Source organism: Perna viridis, chromosome 7, assembly GCF_037379345.1.
Source record: "Perna viridis isolate PV_CMFRI_1.1 ecotype Kerala chromosome 7, ASM3737934v1, whole genome shotgun sequence".
In the NCBI taxonomy this organism is placed as follows: domain Eukaryota; kingdom Metazoa; phylum Mollusca; class Bivalvia; order Mytilida; family Mytilidae; genus Perna; species Perna viridis.
This window is the reverse complement of record NC_142451.1, coordinates 32,864,084-32,889,046: the sequence shown is the minus strand read 5'-3', so window position 1 is coordinate 32,889,046 and position 24,963 is coordinate 32,864,084. Positions and strand designations below refer to the sequence as shown.

Here is a 24,963-nt window from a genome sequence, read left to right as displayed (position 1 = left end):
GAAGTTACCATACATACATTGGTTTTTGTTCACTTTATATATGATTGATGTAACATGTAAATATAATATGTTCATCATTGATAATAATTTCTGTTAACAATTTAAAAATCAATGTTACTGTCATATTTTCTAATAAATAATAAATATAAAAAAATATTGATCCATACTTTATCATCATAATTCTTATCGCATACAAATGAGGTTTCAGACAATTGTAATTATAATATTGCATGAAAGGAAATACATTATGATATATTTTGGAAAATGTCGTAGGTCTGATAAAAATATAGGGGACAAAAGAGAAGAAATATTCCTCTTCATTAATTTTCAATTGGCTCTGGAAATCACCATAAAGGGATACGTTTTAAATGGATTGAATGCTCTGACAGTTATACATGTAGATAATAAATCAAACAAACAATAATGCAATCACTACCCAGGAAAAACACCTTATTACATAATTAAATCAATACAAAAATATCAGAATAAGCAGAGAGAAAATTATTTTGTTGTAATTCAAAAAGCATTTACTTCATAGCAAATTCCAAAATAAAAAAGGGATATATATATCTGTTGACGGAAAGATAGTTAAAAATACAAAAAAAACCAAAAAATTTAAAAAAAACCAAAAAAAAAAAAACAACAAAAAACAGACAAACAAACAAACAAACAAACAAAAACAAAATAAAAATGTACCATAACCTTAATGCACGGCAACAAAAGTTCAAGTGTAATTTATGAGAATCAACCTCCATATGAATTTCATGTATTTAGTTAATTATTTAAAATCGCATGTGCAAAGTTGATATAAAATTCATGTGAAGGTTCGATTCAAGTTAGCATTGTTACAAAGTTGTTAAGCCCAATTCAGGTGGAATTATGTGTAAACTACCTGAAAATATAATACATGTAACTGTTAACAGTGATTCTGTGCCTTACATTATATATCGACAAAGATTAAATCCAAATTAGATTCGGGATCAAATAATATACCTTTATGAAGTTCTTTTACAACTTCACATTTAAGCAAAATATTGATGTGTTCTGATAAAGACTACGTTTCGCGCTAGAACAAATAGGCTTCTGGAACAGGGTTATATTACTACAAGATTGAAGTCATCACTACAGAAGTTTTATGGTCGTCATCAAGAACTCGTGGATCGTTATCCATAAGCACCATGAAAACTGATTTATTCAACGGGTCATAGTTTTCCTTTCCTCGTTTGTCTACCTCGGACTTGACTTTTTATGAGCAACTCGGTGGGTGTTTCCAGAAAAGCAGAGGACGCTCACCCTACCGGTGCACCTGGTCCATGCTCCCAGTTTTTAGTGGTAGTGGAGTCCGAGTTGCTCATATACTTTTGTTACTTTGTATGTATGATTTTAGTTACTTTATGTTCTTTGTTGTGTATGTCTGTTTTCCATGTCTGGTCTTTGTCCCTGGATAACATTCTTTTGATTATCGCTATAACCTTGGTTCCCTTGATTACTCTTTCACATTAGAATTTCCACACTTTGATAGGTATATTAAGGTGCTTCTTTTTCAATTAAATAAATCATTGAAAAAGAAGTTAAAATGAAATAAAGGGAACCGGAATCCAAACAGTAATAAAATATATATTAAATAGATAAAGACTAGAAAAGGAGAAACACAACGAAAAAATAAAAAAAGAGCAACCAGCACGCAATTGAAACTGGACTAGATAAAGGGCGTCTGCTTTTCTAGAAACACCCTCCGAGTTGCTCATAAAATGTCACATAATAAGTAGACAAAAGAAGAATGAAAAAGACGGTGAACAAATGTGTTCTCTTGGTGCAGATAGATACATTATAACAATGCACAAGTTTATGACGACGACCTTAAATCTTTTGTAGTGAGGACTAATCTTGTAAATCTTGTAGCAACACAACCCTGTCCAAAAATGTCCGCGTAGTGTCGACAAGCGCTGGCATAATGTAAGAGTTGTGATATGAAAACTTCATACACAGTTGGTGAAAAGATGTTGCCACAGATGAAAAGAAAGTTGACGATACGGAACGTTCGCGTTTTATCATGTATATTGGTTATAACTTTTCTTTTTCCATCGATCTCTAAGAATAAGTTAAGATATGAGACTGATTTGAAGGTGTCTAATGTCCTTTATCACAAGTTCTTTGTGGTGGATGCAATGTATAAAATCCCCGAATCCAGGATTGTTTAAAGACAAATCGTCATTCATATTACAGATAATAGCATTAAAGTATTTGCCTGCTTTCTTCCTTCTTTCTTCCTTTGACAAAATCAGTTATAAAGTCAAAGTCATAAGAATGAAGGAATAGGTGGGCGAGTAGAAGAGAACAATTTGTTCCCATTAGAACGCCTGTTGAAAAAAAAAAAAACTTGTATATTGTCAATAAAATATTCACGCATTTTGACACGTTCTGCGGTATATTTAGAAAGTTATTTGGAATCGTTCTTACAAGGTACGAACAAAAATCAGTTGCGATTATTTCTAATCTCTCATCAATTCTGTCAGGATTTGCTGTCATAAAGCAGTAGTAATTTGTTAGAAACTGTCTTGATATGAGACACATCTTGTCATAATCTGTCACGGCTTTGGATAAACTCAAAACAATCTGTCTTGGGCCATGTTATTGTTTGACGTCATATTATTTAGAATACTACTTGCCGATTACATAAACTGGATCCACTTCTAAATGACGTCGAACAAAATAGTTCCTGGTAGATTCTGATACTAGCTAGAAAATAAATTTCCGACTTATGTCATTCGAAAAAAAAACTGTCTTTTAAGAATTTGGACTGTGTCATATATGTCGCAGTCAATCACATGATACTAAAAGAACAATTCTAATAGATTGCGCAATAGTGTTTAAACACTATTTAAAAAGAGTTCGATGTCATACATTTTGCAACAGTATATATTTTTTAAGAATGTTGACTGATTATATGTGCCGCAGTCACCCACAGATTAATGATTATTGCAAAATTAAATACAATAATTTGAGTCTAGTAAGAGTATGTAAATTCAAAGAATTTGCACTCAATCATTTTGATAAAATTACCAGAGTTTTGATTTGATACTAATATTGGCAATTTTAACATTTGGTACAATAGTGTAAGACCCTTATGTGAATTAAAAGGGTTCGCACTAAATTATATGCAAGAATATGTCTTTTTAACGATCTTTAACGGAAATATATGTATCATAGTCAGCTGCGTGATATAAGTAATGCAATAATTTTATACCCTTACACATGTACGAAGGTGTTTGCCGTTATCACGTCATTCTCTCATAGTATTTCACCGAATAATTGATAGTTTCCAGAGATTATATAACATGACCTTTTTTATAGATATATTTTATTGTAAATATCCGTCAATTGCACCTACGGTCGCACAAATCCTTGCCTTAAATCAACTGTCCGTTCTTACCCTTTTTGAGATGAAATGAGTATACATTTGTAGCAGACAAACACGAACTAAATTTTCAAAAATAACAGTAAATTTATAGGTAGAGAAATGAAGATTCCATTGATCGGTCAAGAGTAACGATTGTTTATAAAAAGAGATGATCAATTTACTTCACTGTTTATGTAAGAAAATTTACCCCCACCGTTAAACAACACCCACGCTAGAAAGTTACGACATGTGTAGTTTAAATTAGTACCATCAAGAATATCGTAATCATGAACTACATTGTTCTTTGTGTAAACTCATTCTCCGTTAATGCTTTTTACAATTCAAATAGGTAAATTAACGTAAGAAGGAAGAATAATTATTTTAAAGCAAAACGAAAGTTCAATGACCATTAATGACACAGGAACTATCTGCACGCGAATGACGAATGTGTTTATAATAATAATTACAGTCTATTATGAATGGTTTGAATCCAATGAGGCAATAAGGAATGTTAAGTACAAAATTTGAAAAAAAATACTTTAATTATTTGAAAACTAATCTAAAGTTTGAGTAAATGCATAAGATTAAAAAAGAGTCAGGAATCGAAGACAGATACGACTATAAATATACTCCATTTGACAGAAAGCAAGAGTTGCACAAGTTGAAGGGAATAAGAGAAGGAAACCCTCCGTTTAACTGAAGTATGGACGGACAAGCGGACGCATATTTAACCCATTTGGCAAGCGGTGTATAACTAGTAAAGTGCAAATGAAAAAGGTACCTCAGGTGAAAGAATGACAAGCCAATGTGGAAGAAATTTTGAATTATTAGCTTGACTCTATCAGATTGAACATATTAGGATATTTTTATCCCTTCAAATCACTGTGGTTTAAATATTATGGATTCTACTACATAATAATAAATGATTTATGATACATGTGGAAAATAAATATTTAAACCGTTAACATGTTGAAAATAGATATCTTGAAACGAAAGAATCTTACGAGGAATCCATCTTTTTTAAATTGTCGTCCTCCAATGATAGACGATTAAGAATATTCAGTTGAGGTTTTTTTTCAAAATATTAGAGACAAAAATCATCTTGCTAAGTCCTTTTTTTCAAGACTAGTATTTATACAGATTTACGGTCGAAGCAGATATTGCAGTTTAAATTAAAACATTCCTGCTGATAAAACATTTTGATTGATATATCTATTTGAATTAACAAGAAGTACACATTAAGCGTCATCAGAATTAGGCAAAATGCAAACCCTATTAACTTGTCGACATTTTTCATCAAAATATGTAGGCAGCTTAATCAAGTTGTAGTGTAATTAACTAGAAAAAAGATTGATAGGGTATTATTTATTGAAAAGTTGCAACATACAATGCATTCAGATATGCATGTAATAGTCAAAGAAAATTGATTAGTCGTAATAATGCAATAATATTTTTTCAATTATGACATATCAGCTATTAGCTATAAGTTATTGAGGAAACCCAATATATTTGTATACAATAAGTCCTCTTAAATCGTGCTTCAACACAGGAATATCGACCCAAAGTGTCATAAATGAGTTCTCAATTATTATAGTTTTAACGTTAAATTGAGTTCATAATTCAGTGATTATTTAATCTAATGCAACGACAAATCGTAACAGATGTATAGTCATGTATAAAACATTTTTAATGAACATTTGACCATACATATATCTATGAGATTGGAAAATACCTTTAAAATGACTAAAATCTTAGTAATGAGTATGAGATAGAAAAGGGCTATTGCGGTATAACAGCCATGCGGGAGTCACGTTTTGTTTGCTTTCTGATGAATACATTTTGATCATTGTTGTTCTTAACAAACGATTTGTCTGGTTGTTTTTCAATGTGTAACGATTTTATATAATCATCAGACAATCCAAAAAACTGCATCATGTCGAATTTTGGTAAAAGTGGTTGAATTTCATTATCATCATCAGTTCTTAATTCTTTAAGTTTTAATATAGAAAATGCGTTAAATTCATTGCTGTCTATAGGTTTGACAGGAAATATCATTCTAAGTGATTTTCTAGGAATATATCCAGGAGGTGTAGTAGGAACCTGAACATTTATAAGAGATCGTAGCGGAGTCTTAAGATCCTTTGTATCAAGTTTGTGTTGATGAGTTGAGGAAGAATGTTTCTCTGTTATTGTATTTGGGATAGTTGAAAATGATTTTGTAGACTCACTACCACCTTTTTGATCGTACTGGTTTTCCCTTTTTCTACTACTTGGTAATCTTTTATCAATTTCGCTATCAGAGGTCAAGTTTCCTTTTATGCTGTTACTCATATTATCCCTTACACTGACCTTAGGTTCAAGTAGTCTTATTCTACTTCTTGAACCGTCTTCCTCTGTCTTTTCATTGTGAATTAGTTTTTTTGTTGTTCTATGTGGAATTGTTTGTTGTCCGAAAACGTCTTTTAGTTTCGTCGGCTCTGTGAGTGTTTTTCGATTATTTGTGTCTTTCTTAATCTTTCTTGTTGTTATCCATGAGTCGCGATCAACGTTTCTCCTAGGGATATTTGAACCAGATCTGTTTTGTCCAGTTGGCATAATCTTTGTTATAGAAGATCCATTATTTACTTTGTGACCATGGTTTTCGCTCACTTTTATTCTATCAACGCTTATATATTTGTTGTAAGTTGAAGATGATCGGACAGGTATCTGTTCTAGAGATGATTTTGATTTGATAATGCTTGGCTTTACGTCATCAACAAAATTTCTGAAGCCTCTTCTGATATTTTCTTTCCTGCTTCGTCCAACAATTACTGATACAGCTCGTACATTTTTTGCTTTTATATAATCTGCATATATTTTCTTTGCTGTCATTGAACCCGTAAAAATAGCTCCAGCTTTGACGTTTTTAGCTTTTATTCTGCCATGGGTATCCGTTTCTTTAGGTGCATGACCATAGGAGCTTCCGTTTATGCTATTGAATCTTCCAAGAGATGTATGCCCTAAAATAATATTTTAGTATAATCAAAAAGCTATTGTATTCATGATTATGTTACAAAAAAAATTAATACACTTTTTTCTATATCGACAAAAATCCATTGATTACAAAATTATATGATTGTAAGCAAACAGGATGTTTTAAAATGGGTTTTTATGCTTCATATTTTTTTCTGTTTCACAATTTAATTTGGGAAAGGATCTTTTGATCTAGATATTTCAGGTGGTAATTTATTTTGATGTTATTTTTGTATTTCATCTTATGACTACACTCATCCATATCTTAACCAGGGAATCAATCATATCGAACCTATTTTTGGCTACATGGCTCTATTTACATACTAAGAATCAACAGGCAGAAATTTAAAGGGCATTTACATAATAAAGATGATCAAATGAATAGATGTTCCCTTAAACAAAAGTCACTATTGTTAAAATATTGAGTGCATGTTCGAACGAAAACCTGCATGATCACGAAGTTGTCTTCTAAATAATTTTTTTTCATCAGTCATTTACTTATGCATTCTTAGAACTGATATAATTAAGAACATGTGACGGTTATGTTCTAACCACGATAACAGCAACATACACGTACGGGTTTGTAAACAAAAGTTAACAATGAATTAATCAAGTTATCCCACTGTAAGCCTGTGATTTCCCTGTTTGTAAACACCTTTCGTTCAAAGTGTGTTCCTTTAGTATCATTACATCATAAAATACGACATTTTGTTTTAAACGACTCATAAACAATAGTTTCTGAAGCATTCTTGGCCTCTAATACACATTTTAGTAGGTTATTCTAAAACGATATATTACCCTAAAAAAACAAAAAAATATCACACACACACACGAAACCAAACGAAAGAAAAAAAAACCGAATTGCATAAAAGTAACCATATCATTTTAGGCATATTTGTTATAATAATCAAGACTAAATTGTTTATTCGTAGTTAATATCACATTAATTAACTCTTTAAATCATCACCTTACTTTTCTGTTATAGATGCGTATGTCTCACTAGTTTCTTTCACCAGCTTTATACAACGACATTCGTCAGCAGAGGCATTTAACTTAGGCTAGGGTTATGTTATTGATTTTGATTTGTAAAATATACTTTTTTATGAAAAAAAAGTGTATTTTGAAAAGTTAAGATAGATGTAAAATGAAGTTAAAAATGATAATACTTACAGGTTATCATAAAACCAAAAAGTATGGATAAAGTAAAGTATTCCGCCATTTTGATCAATTAAATTGTTACTTTTATTCATTCCCTCATTAATAATGAAACTTTACATCATCAACCACTTAAAGGTCGTGCAACCTTTTTTTACCGGGAGTTGTTGTTTGATAATTTCGGTAATTATGTCATTTAAGGGGATTTTTTTAAAAAACTGTATATATCTTGAAGATATTTTTTAAACAAAAACAAGTTATATTAAGTTTTATCTTAAAATACGGTATGAAAATGGTAAAATAGATCTCAGAAAATTCATGTAGCTAATTTTAAAGTACATTCACCCTAGAAAATCACAAATTAAAGTATTGCTTTTCTTTCTTTTTTTTGGTTTGTTTTTGTTATGTCTTCCCTTGCAGTACTTTCACGGGATATATGTTGTATTATAAAGATTTTATAAACACTGAAGAAAAGAGTTGACGCTCGAGTACACCTACTTTCTCTTTTATTCAATATATTAGTAAACTGCCATTTCAAAGATAGTATCCAGGAAGAATTACGACTGAAAAACTCATTCAAATAATTGAGTCTAAGGAAATTTTTATAAAAAAGAATAAAGAAATGTTTATTCGACTACACTGATTTATGACTTATGACCGTGTCCATAAAAGATAATACATTTCCTATCAATACAAAGAGGCAGCAAATGTAAAAGAAAGAATGGAAACATAACGATGAAATGATGACAACGAGATTCATTGAGCTTTATTAAACTTTTCAATTTCACTGATCACTAAAATAATTTCAATGAAAAAAAAAATAAAATCGTCATTTTCTGCAACTCAATAACCAAAGTGAGTTAGGTGTAGTGGTTAGACGTGAGAGGCAATTGATAAATACTGTTATATGTTTACCCGTTACCTGTTTGAAGAAATCGTACTCAGCAGGGACAATAATTCCTAGACACACTGCGCGTCGTACAAATAATTTTTAACATATTGTTTGGTAGATGATATTGCGGACTGAATATTGCATGTCATCAATCGATATATGCGACAGCTTATGGAAAATTTGATGTATGGGTTTTAAAATTGCCGTTATCATGATAGTGAACAAAATATTATATTTCTTAAAAGTTAAAACTAATGTGCAGGCAATCCTTTCTTTTGATTTATAGTTATACAAGCGGCGCTTCAATTCTGCGCCATTCTTAAGAGCAACTGTCACTCTTTTGCACGATTCCTACTTACATGTCACAAATATACTGTAAAAATTCATGAAATTGTATACATTTATTACAAGTTCCTTGTTCTAATAATTTATTAATGCATTACTCGAAAAATTGAAAAAAATATATTAATGTCGTTTACCTATAAAAATGTACCATTATTAAGGATATAAGCCAGATATGTGAAGAATGGAACAAAAATATCCCCTTCTCCCCACAAAGCAAAGGGATTACTAGGTAACATTAGCCTCCTGAGCTATATGCTCATTCGTTTGGACGCATTTCCATTTTATAACGTTTTGATTTGTTTTTTTAAATGCCAAACGTTACACTGTCCATTCTTTCGTTTGTTCGTCTTTATCGTTGGTTCCCAAAGTACAAGTTTGAACCTACAACTATTTCCGATGCTTCACTTCCGAAGTATCGCTCACAAAGTTTCAAAACACCTCAGTTGTTCCACCGGTAGATACACCAATGGTGGATGATATATTTTCACATAATGATTAATCGGATTTCATGATTCCATCGTCGCTTTTAGGAAAATGAAGAAAATAATTTTAAGAATTTAAGTATGAATATTGGAAGTAAAAGCGAATACTACAACCTTGAAGGATAATATCATATTTTAAAGTAAAATTCCGAATTAAACGATTATCATTAGATGTGGCCCAACATTGAAGTCGAAGTTGGCTAGTACTATTTCCGTTTAGGTGTGATGTAGTCTTGAGAATATCTAGGTTGAATCTGATAAAAAAGTATTGAAATTAGTTTTTTTGATTTATACATTTTGCCACTCATTCAACTAAACACTAATGTTTGAGTCATCCAATGTGTGCACCCTTGCTTAATCTTTTGGTTTGTTGGCACAATTCAAGTTGTTTCCCCTACACATGGTTTTCTATATTTTCAATTTAGGTAAATGTTCCGCCTATTTTGCCGTTGTATTGTCTCTTGTATTATGAAAGTTTTGTTCTGCTGTGATCGTCATGTCTTTACTACTTTCAGAACTTGGTTGAATATTGGTACTTCAACATGTCTTACACCAAGTACAAGCATTATTTTTATGGCAAGAAGAAGGAGAGAAAAAAAGGTTTTTTTACACCAAAATATGCCATACTTCAATTTGTCAATCATATATCCGAGGTTCGAATGTTATCCTCACTTTCTATTACAAATGGTATTAAAAAGTAACCTCAAGCACAATTTCAGAAGAATTCAAATATCCGAATTATTGTTTATAATAAGGTGTTTGATTAATTGTTCAGAACATTTCGTATCATATTTGCAGATGATATGATTTAATTAACCTTGCACAAGACATTTTAATGGTAGAATTAACAATTATTCTTGAAATATTTGTAATAAAAGTCTTCAAAATGCATACAAGGTCGCATCAAAATACATGCATTTCAAAGATTTTAATTACTTTTATTCGACATTACCATGCAAATGTCTTAAGCATAATTAATTAGTGATATTACCTTTTCCTAGATATATTAATTCTAACTACTGGTTTAAATGACTTACGTTTTAAAGTTCTTTTTTGTAAAAGGACATGTTCTAAATTTAGATTCACGTGAGTTTTGGAAAATGCTATTAGCTCGTAATCAATAATGTAAGTAATAAATGAAAAAAGTAAGCTTTGTAATATTATCACTCCCTCTCTTTGCATTACTAGGATTCACATAAATTGATTTAATGAATGGCTGTTACATTTTTCGGCCTATAAAGAAATAACCTCAATCACGTGGTGCACACTAAAAAACCTGCCAAGCAGTCTATTTTAAAGTGCACACAACGGGTATTCAGATTATTTCAAATAGACCGAATAAATTTAACAGTCATTCCTTATACATTAAATCAAGTACCAAATTTCAATGAGAAAATCATTGAAAAAAGTTTGATATCGTCACAGTCATTGCAAAATTTTGTCTATGAGATGATAAACGAAATTTTTTATCCAATCAGAAACCGAGAGACTTTTGAAATTATATTATATGATTACAATTTGATTTACGATATACAAAATGTATGACTAAGGATAAAAAACATATAGTTATCAATGATAATTTCCGGTCTTTTTCTCTTTTTTATTTACGGATTTGTTGTTTTTGTATGTGAATAAGTGCTGTAAATTGTTTACACATGAATTATGTTTCGAAATAAAACAAAAACATGTGTAATTCCGGTGGCAATATACTATCGTTTTGTCTTCATAAAAATCATAATTGATATAAAATATTATAATATTTTTTGCTGGTTTCTGTATTGAATTAAAATATTGGGAATAACCGCGAGTGTATCTTAGAAAAAAACATATAATAATAGTAATGACACTGTGTTCCACAGAAAGAATCGTCAAAAGAAGGTGATGGTTAGTAGGAAGAATTTTAATATCAGAGCCGGGTGTGATACACAACGCAATTGGCTATCGCGGCCAGGTGTTTTTATATAGAAGCCAATTGATTATAACGTGGCAGGTTTGAAACTAATTGACAATAACAATAGTGAGTTATAAAGAAGCCAATTAAACATAACGGCTAGTGCAAATATAAAAACCATTTCACTAAAGTATTCAAGTTAGTTGCATATCTGTCGTCTTCACCAATCTGTGAGTTGAGAGAAGCAGGGCGATTCAACACCAATGATTGTATTTTACTCCGTACTCCCAATTTCATATTAATGGCTTGTCTTATAATTACTTTTTAAGGATCCTAAAATTTTCGCCTATCGTTTTTTCGTTTGTTTTCTCTCGTGTTCTTGACAAAATAAAATAATTTATATCTGAAATGACTACCTGTATTTTCTTTTACACCATCTTTGACTTAAATAAGCAGATAACTCAACACAGTTAAAGAACAAAAATATATATGTTTCACTGCTATAATTCGAAAAATTCATAATATATAGATTCCTTTCTAAACTAAACCTCAACCAACAAAGTAGATTGATGTTGTACAATGATTTATTTATACATCTTATAAGTTGTCATTACCTTATTAAAGTCAATATCAAAATCTGTCACATTTGAAAATTAAGAAACAATATAGGAAATCTATCTTTTTAACTAAATCCGAACCTTCTTTAACTGCACATCCATGCGCGTTAAACAGAAATTCATTTTGTTCCTTATTAATGTAATATTAAATAATATAGAAATTTTTGCTTTTTACGAGAAAGACTAATTATTAAGATACAGATCAAAAGGGGTTTTTATTCATTTTTAATAATTCATTGCTTTTATTAGATGGTATGTCTTTCATTCTAAGTCTTAAAGAGATAATGAACTATAACAAAAAGTAATTCAACCAAAAACAGGATCTAACAAAATTAAAATGTCGAACATGACAATTTGTCGTATTTTATCGTTTACATACTTATTATAATAATGATGATTAATATAATCAAACGAACGAGGCTTATTTCGACACCAACTCCCCATTATCGCCTTCTATGATGTATCTGTTCTTAGTGCGAACATGGAACGCACCGCTAATTACAATTGGTTAACATAATTAATTTAAATGAAATAGAGGAGATAACAAATTCATAAATTAAAGTCTCTACTACACGAGACGTTCAGTAACGTTTTGTGTGTGTAACACCTTGGTGTTGACTTGGAGTATCAGTCATGAAGGAGACGGTGTTATGTATAGTATTCCTTCAGCTGGCACTTGTGTTTGGGGGTAAGTGACATAGAAATAAATGTGTGAAAGATTCTTAAACTTATTAAAGATTTTATTACCGCTGTATTTTTATTTTTTTCATATTAAATAAGAAAAGGGAACGAATTTTCTCTATCTACAAGAACTTATGTTATATGATAAATTTTCAAAAATATTTTCGATATTCAAATTGTGATTCAAAAACGTCCCAAACTTATTTTAAGAGATTAGTGTAGTAATGCATACTTTTGTTATTAAGTGCACATTTGGGTAATGCTGTGTTTCCATTTCTTTGAATCATTTAACTGTTACAAAATTATTTATGATATCTTTACTCTCTAGAACAACTATATGCAAATTTATATTGACATATTTCCTAATTGAAATTAGAAACACTTCTTTGTGTTGTACAAAGAGCACGAGAAATTTGCAGAGGGTACAATTATTTTGATATGAACCTATAAATGTAAAATTTGAGTTAACCCTGATAAAATGAATTTTCATTAACTTACCGTACATTTAATATGTTGTCGTAATATAAAATTATACGAAACTATATTAGAATTTGACAATTTCGTGTTTTTATTACACATTTTCTATATTGGGTATAGATCACCAAATAAAACAAAAGAATTAAGTAACAAAGCATACATTTGTCATTCTGATATATTCATATGAAAAAGAACATGTTTTACATTTACAAGAATGTAAAATGTCGTTGCTACCATATCCGTTTACAGCAATCATAATTTATCATGAGCAGTTGCTAAATGTAAAGATTTAAGCAACGACCAGTATTAATTGTATTCAAGATGACAAGTTTGTAAATGATAAACAAAAAACGTCAAATTCTAAATTTGGGAGATTAACTATATTTAGTAATCATTCGACCTTATAAGCCGTGACGTTGTTCACATGGAAATTCTTAATAAGCAAGATTTAATGTTTCCTATAATGTAGCATTGTCATGCATTTCCTAACATTCACATCCTTCAAACTTTGTGACGATTATTATATTTTCAGCCCCAAAGTCAACACAGACCAACAAAGTAGTCCCGAAAGATAGGGTCTTACAAGGTGCAGTCGAACAGTTGTTTATACCCGATGGAAATTCACTTTTCGAAATCGACATCGTCCAGGGATATAACCCAGAAGTAATTCAACATGTACGAAGGAAACGACAAGCAGAAGAAAAATCCCTGGAACGAAAATCCTCATCGAAAAAACGACGAAGGAAGAAGAAGAAGAGGAGGCGTAGCGAAAAGAAACCTGGAGCGGTAACCACATTAAGGGAAATAACTCCAACAGAGAAGATAATGTTACCACCTGTTGAAAGAGAACCTGAAAATCCACCAATGGAAAATGCACTTGAACCAGCAAGAAAGAGTCGTCGTACCTTCAGACCTCCACCGCCTACAGACCCTGCCCCAACTTTACCAGCTCTAGTCCTGAGTGAAATGGAAAATAATAATGATGACAACAGCGGTTTGTTGAAAGTAAAAAGTCTTAAATCTGTGTTTATCAACACAGACAACATGAGAACAAACAAACTAATGGCAGACAGAATTAAAGCAGATGCTATTCATGCAAAAGATGTCGTGGTCACTTCTAAGAAGAAAAAAAGCGGATCTCGTTCAGGTGGACGTAAACGAAGACGTCGTGTAAGACCATCAACTGCCGAATTTATCGAACAAGGCCCTTTATTTGAACATGATGGAACACAACGAGTTAATTCTATTCTTGAGCAACCTCAGTATATTCCTGAAACAATATTAACAAAAAATCCTTATGGTTTAGGAGATACAATTTACCAACCAGAAAAACCAAGACGACGTTTCAGAGTGAATGAAAGACATTTATATCGGGAGCCGTTAACTGTGGATCCATATGGTGATGCATTGACATCTGGTAGACCAGAAGTAGCACACCCGGAATTTATTTCTTCCAGAGTTAGGAGCAAAGTACCACTATTAAGTGAATTTATCGAAGGAACTTCTGGTAATTCTAAGCCATCCACAACATTTGTCAATCGACGACGACCATTTGCAAAACAAAGACCGATCGAAGAGTTCCATATATTTGATAATCCTATCAACACTGAACGACAAAACCCAGTAGCCAAACGAGTTGATAAAACATCAAAAAGATTTACTAAAAATGTAGATCCTTGGTTCCTCTAAATATAGATACAAATATATATTTACTTAAACATAATATATGCAAGAACTATTTTCAAACTATGTCCACTGAAAGTCTAAAAAGACTCAAGTAGAGGATATGAACTGTGTTAAGTGTGTTTGGACTACGAACATTAATTGATGATATGTTTTTATATTTGTTTGCAAACTTATCCACTTGCTTTGTTAGAAAAAAAACATGTCATGTATCTTCAAAATTAACGAAAGATGTGTTCATAAGTATTACCTATACATGGACTGATCGTGTCAGTAGATGATTAGACATAATTTTCCTCACGGATTTAGGGCTAATGTTTAAGACTAAATGATATATATTAAAAACAAGTATTCGTGATGCTCATTTATTAAAAAATGTCGTAGATTTGTTTAGCATTCAAGTACTTTAAATGCAGGTTTGAGATAGTTATCAATCATGATAATTCCGCATAAATATACGATATATAATATTTACTTCGTAGTAGGTTTTGTTACTTGTTACAATAAAATTGAAATAAAATAATACTACATTAAAAGATTTAGTTTTGTCAGTATTATAGTTATGACATATATTTAATAATATTAGATAATTTATAAGAAAAATCATGGACGAAGTAAATCTGAGAATGCTAAAAACTATTCAAACCATAAAAAAGGATAGCTGTATGTATGATAAAAATCACACAAACCAAAACAAAATAAAAAAACAACAAACAAACAAACAAAAAACAAAACAAAACAAAAAACAAAACAAAACAAAAACAAAAGCAAAAGCAAACCCCCCCCAAAAAAAAAAACCAACCCAAACAAAACAAACAAACAAAAAAAAAGAAACAAAAGAAACAAAATGAAGAAAGAAACAAATAAAAACCCAAAAAGAATGTTTTCTATCTAGATACAGCATATTTGTTATATCATATCCAGGGAAAGTATAATTGTTATACCATATCCAGAGAAAGCAAATTTGTTTTAACATAAACAGAGAAAGTACATTTGTTATGTCATATCCAAAGAAATCTCATTTGTTGATATATATTGTGAGAAGAAAGCGCATTCATTAATGTCTATACAGAGAAAGTACATTCGTTATTTCATAGCAAAAAGCAATGAATGACAAAACTATGTGCTGCCACCAATACTTTTGTCTTAACATTATTAATTGATATAAACGCATTTTAATGATGAAAACTCGTTCCTGAGGAATGACAAATTTGAAGCAATTTGGTTAGGATTTGGCTGCTTACACCAAACCGCCAGCAAAATATTTGACGAAGATTAAACTTTAAACTTCAAGAAACATTACCAATTAGGTCTAATCACATGCATTCCCTATGGTGTATGTAAAAGTCCCCTGAACTAAGAATACAAAATTGAGAGTGCTAAGGTAAAACTATCAGAGGACTATCTCTTATTACATCATAAGAGAATAGATTTATTTCAAGGAAAAGCATTAGTCGGAGAGGGTCTGCTTTTATAAGGCACTCAAAATGGGGAATATCCTCAATCTCAATTAACAATTTGATATAAAACTTGCATATTAGCTTCTTCTACTTAGTGATTATTGCAATGTATCATAAAATGACTTAGGCAAAGAAAGGCCAACACAGACACTCTTTTATCTAGATATTCCATAGAAACAGACGTCTATAGAAGATTTTTTTCTATAGCGTTAACTCTTAGAATTAGTAGTATCTTTCTTTGTTATCAATAAATCAGAGAAAAGGAAATTCTAAGTTTATACCTCAAATACTTATAAACCCCAAAAATAAAATGACTTCTGTATGTAAATAAAATATAACAATTCATTTTCATTTCAAAACTTAAGCAGCAGTATATAAAGGAATCATACAAATCTTGTAATATTTAATACACTCTAAAAGGATAAAATCTACTTTTTTAATTAAATTGTTTTATGGGTCTATATGATGAAATAATTATCTTTCTAATCAGTCTGGTCTCAAGAGATAATCCACGTGAAAAAATCTTAAGTATTTCAGTGTTATTTACATGGTCATCTCCTTTAATTTGGAATTCTACAATTCATTGTGTAACTTATATCTCCGATGACCAAGGTATGTATGAAAAGCCTCATGCTGATTTCTGTTTACTATAATTTTTTTTAACAAAATATCAAAAATAAATGATATATAGGCTTCCAAACCATGTATCTCATTTTTCAGTATTCTTAGCTTGAGTGTTACTTTGCAAATGCCTTTGAAAGAGTGTCTTTTTAAGGAGTTTAAGACACAAACATGTGAATCAGTACTCCAATTTGAGCATGTGATATATATAGAGTGTGCCTTTGTTGAAATCATCACTACAGAAGTTTTATGGTCGTCATTATGCACTCGTGGATGGTTAGTGTATCCATCTGCACCATGAAAACTGATTTGTTCAACGTGTCATAGTTTTTCTTCTCTTTCGTCTACACGGGCGAATTTTTATGAGCAACTCGGCGGATGTTTCTTGGAAAGCAGAGGATGCTTACCCTATCGGTGCACCTGGTTTATGCTCCCAGTTTTTAGTTGCTTAATTACTCTTGTTACTTTGTATTTTTTATTTTATTACTTTATGCTCTTTCTTGTGTTAGTGTGTTTTCCATGTCCGGTCATTCTTCCTGGTTTACTTTCTTTGATTTTCACTAGAATATTGGTTCACTTGATTACTCTTGCAAGACCTATTACTTTCATCGTACATCTTGTTGTATTTAATCGACCGATCTGTCTGGACGAATCGGAAATCAAACTTATCAAAAAACAAACAAAAAAACAAAAACAAAAAACAAAAAAAAACAAAAAAAACAAAAAACAAAAAACAAAAAAACAAGAAATTCCCACATCACAAAGCAGGTTGCAGATGGCTCCAAAACAACATTATACACAGGTACAGCGAAGTAGTTGGCCCTATATACTCAAGCAACATAAAATTAAACTCAAAGTGAAAACGAAACAAGAAATACAGAGGCCAGATATTTCTGACGTGGAACAGGCACAAAAAATTTAGTGGGGGTTAAATATTGTCACAACTATCCCCTTTATAAAATCTGGCCACTGCGGAAAACATAGTTAACTTATATGATTTAAAATTATAAAATACTTCAGAAAGGCAATATTTCTAGAATTAATGCGTTCATACACATTGTGTAGAATGAAAAGGTATAACTCCTTATTAGCAATCAAAGTGTATTATTATCCCAAACTATAAACACCCAGTTTAGGATAAGATATGAAACATATTCCACCAAAATTAGTGTCCTCAAACCTCGAAATTTTAAAGTTCTTTCGGTTTGGTCGGTCCGTAAAGGTGAGCATATACTACGTGACATCCATTCCATTGCAAAAGAGTAAGATACGGGAATAGTTTAGCTTCGATAATACAGCATTACGACAAACCATAGACATATGATTTGATTTATACTGATATTGTTTATGCGAATTACGACGATCTTGGCTCATCTCGTTACCATGTAAACGCTACGCTTCTGGATACAGAGTAGACTTGGAAAATTGGCACATAGTTCAAAGAACATAGAGTATACAATAACACGTACAAAAACATAAAAATAAATAAGTAACCCGGATTCCACTAAGTGTGGTGAACTATATCATACCTTGTTTCACCAACTTTTTCCCTTGATTGATTGGCCATCAAATGTTAACTGCATGCCCTTTTTAATGAACTGGACAATTGACATGGGGTTTGAACTCTCTTTCATTCTTAAGGTAATTTAATCTATAATAGAACAGTAAAATCTCCCAATCAATCGTCCAGTTAAGTACAAAGGAGGATTGTCATTCAATAAAGGAAATACCAACTATTCCTCCTGAATATCATAATTGTATGCATACATAATAGTAAAACGCAAACTATTGACTTTCAAATTACCATGAGCGTATCATATTAACCTTTTGACAATATATATTCACATGAGAATCATTGAAAATAATAATAATAATAATAATAATAATAATAAAAAACAATTTCATTTAGACAAGGACAGTTTTGTCGAGAACAGAAAGCTACAGATTTTATTTTTTATAAACCTCATATGTTGTTGACTAAACATAATTACAGTTCTTTATTTGGCTACAAACCGGAATGATATCGGGAATGACACATCAATCAAGTTAATTTGTCATATATGTATATATATATATATAGATAAGGTTGAAAGTCAGTTAAAAATGGTATAACAAAACCAGCGATATTCTTCATTGGTTACCAAAGTTGCTGAAAGGTCTAAAATAGAACATATGTCGGATGTATATTTATCTATTTGACACGATGTCTGCATGGTTCATTCTGGTGTTTAAAATGTAATCAACTATTTTAAGTTTTCTTTTAACTTAACTTTATACGAAACCAAGTCACATAAATGACAAATTTTATTCTTAGTCAGGACATTTTTATGTCTTGGACAATTAATTTACTAATTACTGAGAAAAAATTCAAATAGGTGACATGTGTACATAACATATGTCGTTGTGCAAACTACGGTTTTGTATTGTTTCAAACAAGTTTAAAATACAATGTGTATCATGAGGCTTTCAAAGTTTGCATCATTGCTTGTGGTTGCAATTCTGACAATACCATCTACATCAAGCCGAAAACCAGGTAGGGCGTTTTAAAACCATAATTAATTAGTACTTTTACACATGTTATAATCATGTAAATTATAAAACATGGTACACAAATTTGTCAACGGAGACACAAAGACCATATATGATAATTTAATAACCACGTTCTGAAACATCTTGACAATTATTTTCGCAGTGAACGTTTGAAAATGTGAAAAAAAATATTTGTACTTTAAAACAAACTGTGATATGTGTCTGCCTAAGGGAATATTTATACAGATGAACATACTATTAATGTGTGAAAAAAAATGAGTTAGTTACCTCGAACATTATTGAGAATATATCAATTGGAGACGGGTTAAAGATAAGAAAATTATTAAATATATATTGTTATCCGAATTACTCTCATAACCGCTAAAAGTAGAAGTTAGTTACTAAATAATTGTATTCGTGATATGCATCCTCTGAATGTTGCATTCCTATTTTCCATTGCATCGACAATACCCTCTATGAATACCTTAAGACAAGGAAGTAATATATAAAGTTAGCGACATTGGATGTGTCATTCACTTGTATAGAAAGGCATATTATTTTGTTTCGTAATTTATTTAATTGGGAATACTCAACTTAACTAGTCTATTTAGATCTAGCCAAATTGGATGTGTCATGCATTTGCATAGAAAGGCAGATTATTTTGTTTTGTAATTTATCTGCTCAGGAATACCAACTAATTCATCTTCCCAGGATAAAATTTTAGACCACATATGAATATATAATTTGATCACATTTGTCTTATATATACTATGAAAAAGCCACAATTTTCCATATTCAGTTGAAGATCATTAACTGCTAAAACTACCACGTGATGCATACAAACCATTTAAGGCACTTCTTTTTCTTCTTTTTTTCATTTGCAAAGTTGATATTACGGTTTGATACGTTTTTACCGCCATTAGAGCTTCAGTACAAACTACTTTAAAATAAGCATGGCATAGTGTATTTCAACTTAATAGCATTTATTCTTTCAAGTACTTAACGTGTTTTATTTGAAATTATATCATATTTTTACGAATCTGCAATATATATCGCAGGCAAAACATAAAATGCCAGTGGTTACAAAAACAAAAAAAAATTAACGTCTAAACCCCTTATCCATGGCTTTAGACGTCACAAATAAAATCTATACATCAGATGTTCTAGAGATTCAACAAAATGTCTGATCATGAACTTCATGGTATTACGAAGAATTTTATTATTGGATGGTACCCACGCAACAATTTGCATCCCTTTGAATTTTATTCCTTAACAACAAAAGATATGTTTATTAATTTGTCATCATTCTTTTGATATCTTGCTTACAATGTTCAAAGAAAAAGCCATACCTTTTTCTAATAAATTGCTTTATATATTCAAGGAAAACGCCAAGAACGAAATTATAGCTATATGAATCATCAATTTGAAGCTACCCATCACAACGGACATTTTCGCACAAATAAAAGATATAAAAGACTAGAAGGTCAAATACCAAGGCGATCAATGTTTATCACTACCAGGAGAATAAAACGCCCAAAACCTGTTCACGATAATGAAGGTATTCTAGCTTCGAAGGAGATTCAAGCAAAATATATCAATGCAGGAGCGTTAAAGGCTGACAATGTATTCGCCGACGAAATATATGGTGATGTAGTTTATAGTGACGTTATAACAGTCATGGATAAAAAGAGCTCAAAATTTCAAAAACTGAAGAACCTTTCTGAAGTGAAGAACAACACAAATGAGTTTATTGTTAAACAATCTAACAATAAAAACTTTTCCTCAGGAAAAAACGGATGGCAAAAAAGGCGGCTGAGAATTAATCAAAATCGACGAAAACATAAACGTGTTTTTCCTGAAAGACGACGAGTCAAACGAAGATATAAAAGCACCATTTTAGATGCAAACAATCATCCGTCCATTGCCTTTCAAAATGGCTACATAAAAAGGAAGAGGTTACGTCCGAAACCGTTTGATAGATTAAGTGTATGACAAGAATGATAATGCCAAAACATTGTTTAAAATCTCTTTAAAAATATCACAATAAGTACAATGAATTTCCATAACAAGGAGTTGTAAGACAAAACAACTTTTATGCAGAAATTCATAAATCAAGTACTACTGTTCTTCTTAAATAAAGTTATTCAGCAAACATTGGTAAAAATAAAGACAATATCAAATAATTTAAATTTAAAACCAGAATTGTTTTTCTTTTGATCGCATTGAGTATTATTTCGAAGGGAATATACACGGTGTGACGATTAAAGAACTTTTGTTTCGTTTTGAATGATGATATATTTAAAACATATTTCATTTATTTCATTTTTTTAATACCGCAAAACATTGATACGGTGTTATGGTGAAGGTTTCTTTTTTATGTTCATATAAAATCTTTTTTCAGCCTACGGCGTCGTTTTACTTTAGGCCTAATCACCAAAAGCGTCTTCGCATCTATGTATTTGCTACGAACTTTATCTGCTTTAATTTTATTTGCCGTTATGTCTTTTGCACTTATTTTATCAGCTACTAACTTTCTCGCTTTCAGGAGACCAGATTCATCGGTATAACGAACTCTATCCTTTATAATATCCTCTTGCACATTTTCGGACAAAACAGGATTCACGGCTGTTTTAGTTTTTCCATTTTTAATTTGTGTTCTTTTTCGAACAAAAGTATTGCCTTCACTCGCTCCTACTTTAAATAAATCACTCAGGAAAATATTTCGTGGTTTTGTTCTTTCAGCGCCTTCGGTATTTTGTGTTCCATATTGCTTCCTTTTATTTTTAACAAGTACTTGATCAGTGTCTTTACGCGAAGCCTGGATATTAATTCCATTCCATTGAAAGTTAAAATTGACACTACTGTTCGAGGGAAGTCGCTTTGGTACGTATGATTTGTCATCAGTTTCTGAAATTCCTTTTCTAACAGAGTTATATTTATCGGATATCATAAAATTATCGATTGACTTTTTTGTGCTGTGTGATGGAATTGCCTCCCTTCGTAAACCAAAAATATCCTTCACTGTCCTGTCGTTTCTTGATGGCTTACTTCTAAGGAAATTCGAAAGGCCAATATTACCGTCTGATTTTTCATCGTTTGTATTCACATCAACAGATACACCTAAGATGCTTGGATCAAAAGCTGTTGTTTTTCTACGGCTTTTGCGTACTCCTTTTCGATTCTCATCCCGACGCACTCCTCCTCGTACAATTACAGAATCCGCTACTATCATATGTCCATATACCTGATCGGCTTTGACATATTTACTTTTAACGTTAAATGATTTGATCTTATTGGCTTTTATTCTTTTTGCTTTTAATGTTCCTTCGGAGTTTCTCTTAAACCTTTGCCCATGAGTAAGTTTGGAATCAACGCTTTTTAAATCAGTACTGTCTTCAAAGATTCCAAGGCCTTTTTTGGCCCATTGTAAAATCCCAATATTATGATCCCTTATATATTTTCTGTCGTAAAAGCTATTTACTTTGTTGGAAAATAAGCCAGATGCTGAAAATGAAGGAAAAGATACCCTTTAGATTGAAATTAATAGCATATTTGAACAGTAATCACATAAAAAAAATACCGGTCACAAAATTATTTACTTCTATTGGAGGAAGGCAATATGTCTACCTTTTACACGAAACCAGTCATCAGTTTTGAATTTCGTATTTAAAAAAAATATTTACTCTAAACTGACGCATGATTCGTTAATACGTTGTTGCATTTATAGATTTTCTAAATGTATTATGCTTAATGTTCGGAATGACTTTGGTATGACAATAATGCCATGCTTAATTTTTCATTTGTTCTCATGGAAACATGGACAATAAACTAAAGGTTAAATACGTAGTTTTACAATATCCGGAAAGTTATAAAATTTCTTGCACTTACATTGAACAACGTAAACTGAGATGACAATATATATCCAATAATATGCTACATTTGTCATTGTTTTCTCCTTCAAACAAAACTAAACATCCGGGATGCTGTTTTATTACAAGTTAAATGTGGTCCATCTCAAATGACATTACTCATTCCTTGAAATAACACATATTGTATGAAATGGCTGTAAACCCATCTAAATCTTACAATTAACGAGATTTGTGTTAGTTTCTCAGTGATTTATGTGTTTTTTTGTATTCATATGGACATTTTACTTTAGAACATATCAAACTGACTTAAAAGGGTTTTGTCCCGTCTGTGAAAAAATATTCCATTCTGTTGGTGACTTTAGGACAAGATTTGCAGCTATCGAAGATTTTTTTTTCTTATGGACACCAATAATAATAAGAAGACATTTGACACAACAAAGAGAAAATAAGTTTTTAACATGACGTCTACCTTGACACGGCTAATAGTAAAGTGTCCGAGAAATTAAAAACCTACTGTAAAATTCCTTAATGGTGCTATGCTAGGACGGTACAGATTTTGCAAACAAAGACCATAGATATTTATATCACATTTGTCCGAAATTATTCAACTCAAAAGAACATGAGGTTTTCAAGAAAAAAGATGTAGAGGATGTTAAAAGCCTTTCCGAAAAAACAAGATGCTAGCAAAGGAAGCCAGAGGGCATTTTGCCAAAAATCAATCATAATTTTGTTACTTTGTATGTATGATTTTAGTTACTTTATGTTCAAGTTGTGTATGTCTGTTTTCCATGTCTGGTCTTTGTGCCTGGATTACATTCTTTTGATTACCGCTATAACATTAGTTCCCTTGATTACTTTTTCAGTGGAGATGACATACTTTGTTTGACTCAGTTATAAATAACAATATAGATGCTTAATACCTGGTCCAAAACTGATACAAATATTGAAAGCGGTATAAATTAAGTGGTTAGATATGTTGTGGAAAAACATGATGCGATTGAAAGTAATTGCCGCTTTTTAAATAGTCGATTTTTTTTGTGAGTTGGGCTTGTTATGCTACGTTTTTTTTAGTTTTGATAAAAATTAGGAAATATTATAAGAACTATCTAAAAAGTAGAGAGTAAGATAAAATATTTTATCAGAGGAAACAGTTAAAACGGTCGTATTGAACTAGTGATAATTGTAGATGAACTACTGTATTCTGGATGAGACAGCTTGTAACAATATATGTTCATATATAAGAAATCTGCTTATAAGATGCTTTGAAATGTGCTTATAAGAAATAATATAAGCTTTATCAATAAATTATTGTTCAAATGTTAGAATTTCTATCAGACAACAATTTTGACAAATTTTGATGACAGGAGACTGGGCAGCAGACAATTAAAATATCTATGAGAATTGATTGACCCAATTCTTGGCCGATCTGTTCATATATTCATTGGAATCAAGATTTTTACAAGGGCTACTATAAAAAAGAGAAGCTTGTAGCCCAGCTCTTCAATTTCAGTTTCTTTTATATAGATGATGTATTGTCTCTGAATAACCCTAGTTTCAAGGCTTACTTACATCTAATCTACCGAAATGAACGTGAAATGAAAGAGACCACTAATGCACAGTCGTTTGGTTCATATATAGATATCAACCTATACAGAGATTATACAGAGCGTTTATTTCGAAACTCTTATAAAACGGGATGATTTTGACTTTCCCATTGTAAACTTGTATCTTAAACTTTTTATATAAACATCATCACTAATCTTTACGGTCGTCATTAATGTTTGAATGATGGATATAAAATTTTCATTGCACGGATAAGACAGGATGTTTTCAGTTAGATTTCACGTCT

The 24,963-nt window shown here is 31.1% G+C and overlaps 4 protein-coding genes across 5 annotated transcripts; 2 read left to right on the top strand and 2 right to left on the bottom strand.

The window, feature by feature from the left end:
• Window positions 1-4,776: 4,776 nt before the first annotated feature.
• Window positions 4,777-8,577, bottom strand: LOC148612358 (uncharacterized). 2 transcript variants are annotated; one of them, XM_088595468.1, is made up of 2 exons: window positions 8,490-8,577; window positions 4,777-6,399 (listed from the first exon to the last, which is right to left on the bottom strand). In XM_088595468.1, exon 2 carries the CDS (start codon window positions 6,269-6,271, stop codon window positions 5,180-5,182), a length of 1,092 nt encoding a protein of 363 aa, XP_088451594.1. In that variant the 5' UTR covers window positions 6,272-6,399; window positions 8,490-8,577; the 3' UTR covers window positions 4,777-5,179. The 2 variants fall into 2 exon arrangements, with proteins under 2 accessions (XP_088451594.1, XP_088451593.1); XM_088595467.1 differs by lacking the exon at window positions 8,490-8,577 and adding an exon at window positions 7,583-7,640.
• A 3,747-nt stretch (window positions 8,578-12,324) lies between these two features.
• Window positions 12,325-15,171, top strand: LOC148612357 (uncharacterized). Its single transcript, XM_088593704.1, has 2 exons — window positions 12,325-12,482; window positions 13,485-15,171. The coding sequence occupies exons 1-2, from the start codon at window positions 12,428-12,430 to the stop codon at window positions 14,639-14,641; spliced, it is 1,212 nt and encodes a 403-aa protein (XP_088449830.1). The 5' UTR covers window positions 12,325-12,427; the 3' UTR covers window positions 14,642-15,171.
• Window positions 15,172-19,110: 3,939 nt separating this feature from the next.
• On the top strand, window positions 19,111-21,650 carry LOC148612356 (uncharacterized). Its single transcript, XM_088593703.1, has 2 exons — window positions 19,111-19,249; window positions 20,627-21,650. Exons 1-2 carry the CDS (start codon window positions 19,165-19,167, stop codon window positions 21,235-21,237), a joined length of 696 nt encoding a protein of 231 aa, XP_088449829.1. The 5' UTR covers window positions 19,111-19,164; the 3' UTR covers window positions 21,238-21,650.
• LOC148612355 (uncharacterized) lies at window positions 21,412-23,307 on the bottom strand. Its single transcript, XM_088593702.1, has 2 exons — window positions 23,134-23,307; window positions 21,412-22,749 (listed from the first exon to the last, which is right to left on the bottom strand). Exons 1-2 carry the CDS (start codon window positions 23,189-23,191, stop codon window positions 21,626-21,628), a joined length of 1,182 nt encoding a protein of 393 aa, XP_088449828.1. The 5' UTR covers window positions 23,192-23,307; the 3' UTR covers window positions 21,412-21,625.
• Window positions 23,308-24,963: the final 1,656 nt, after the last annotated feature.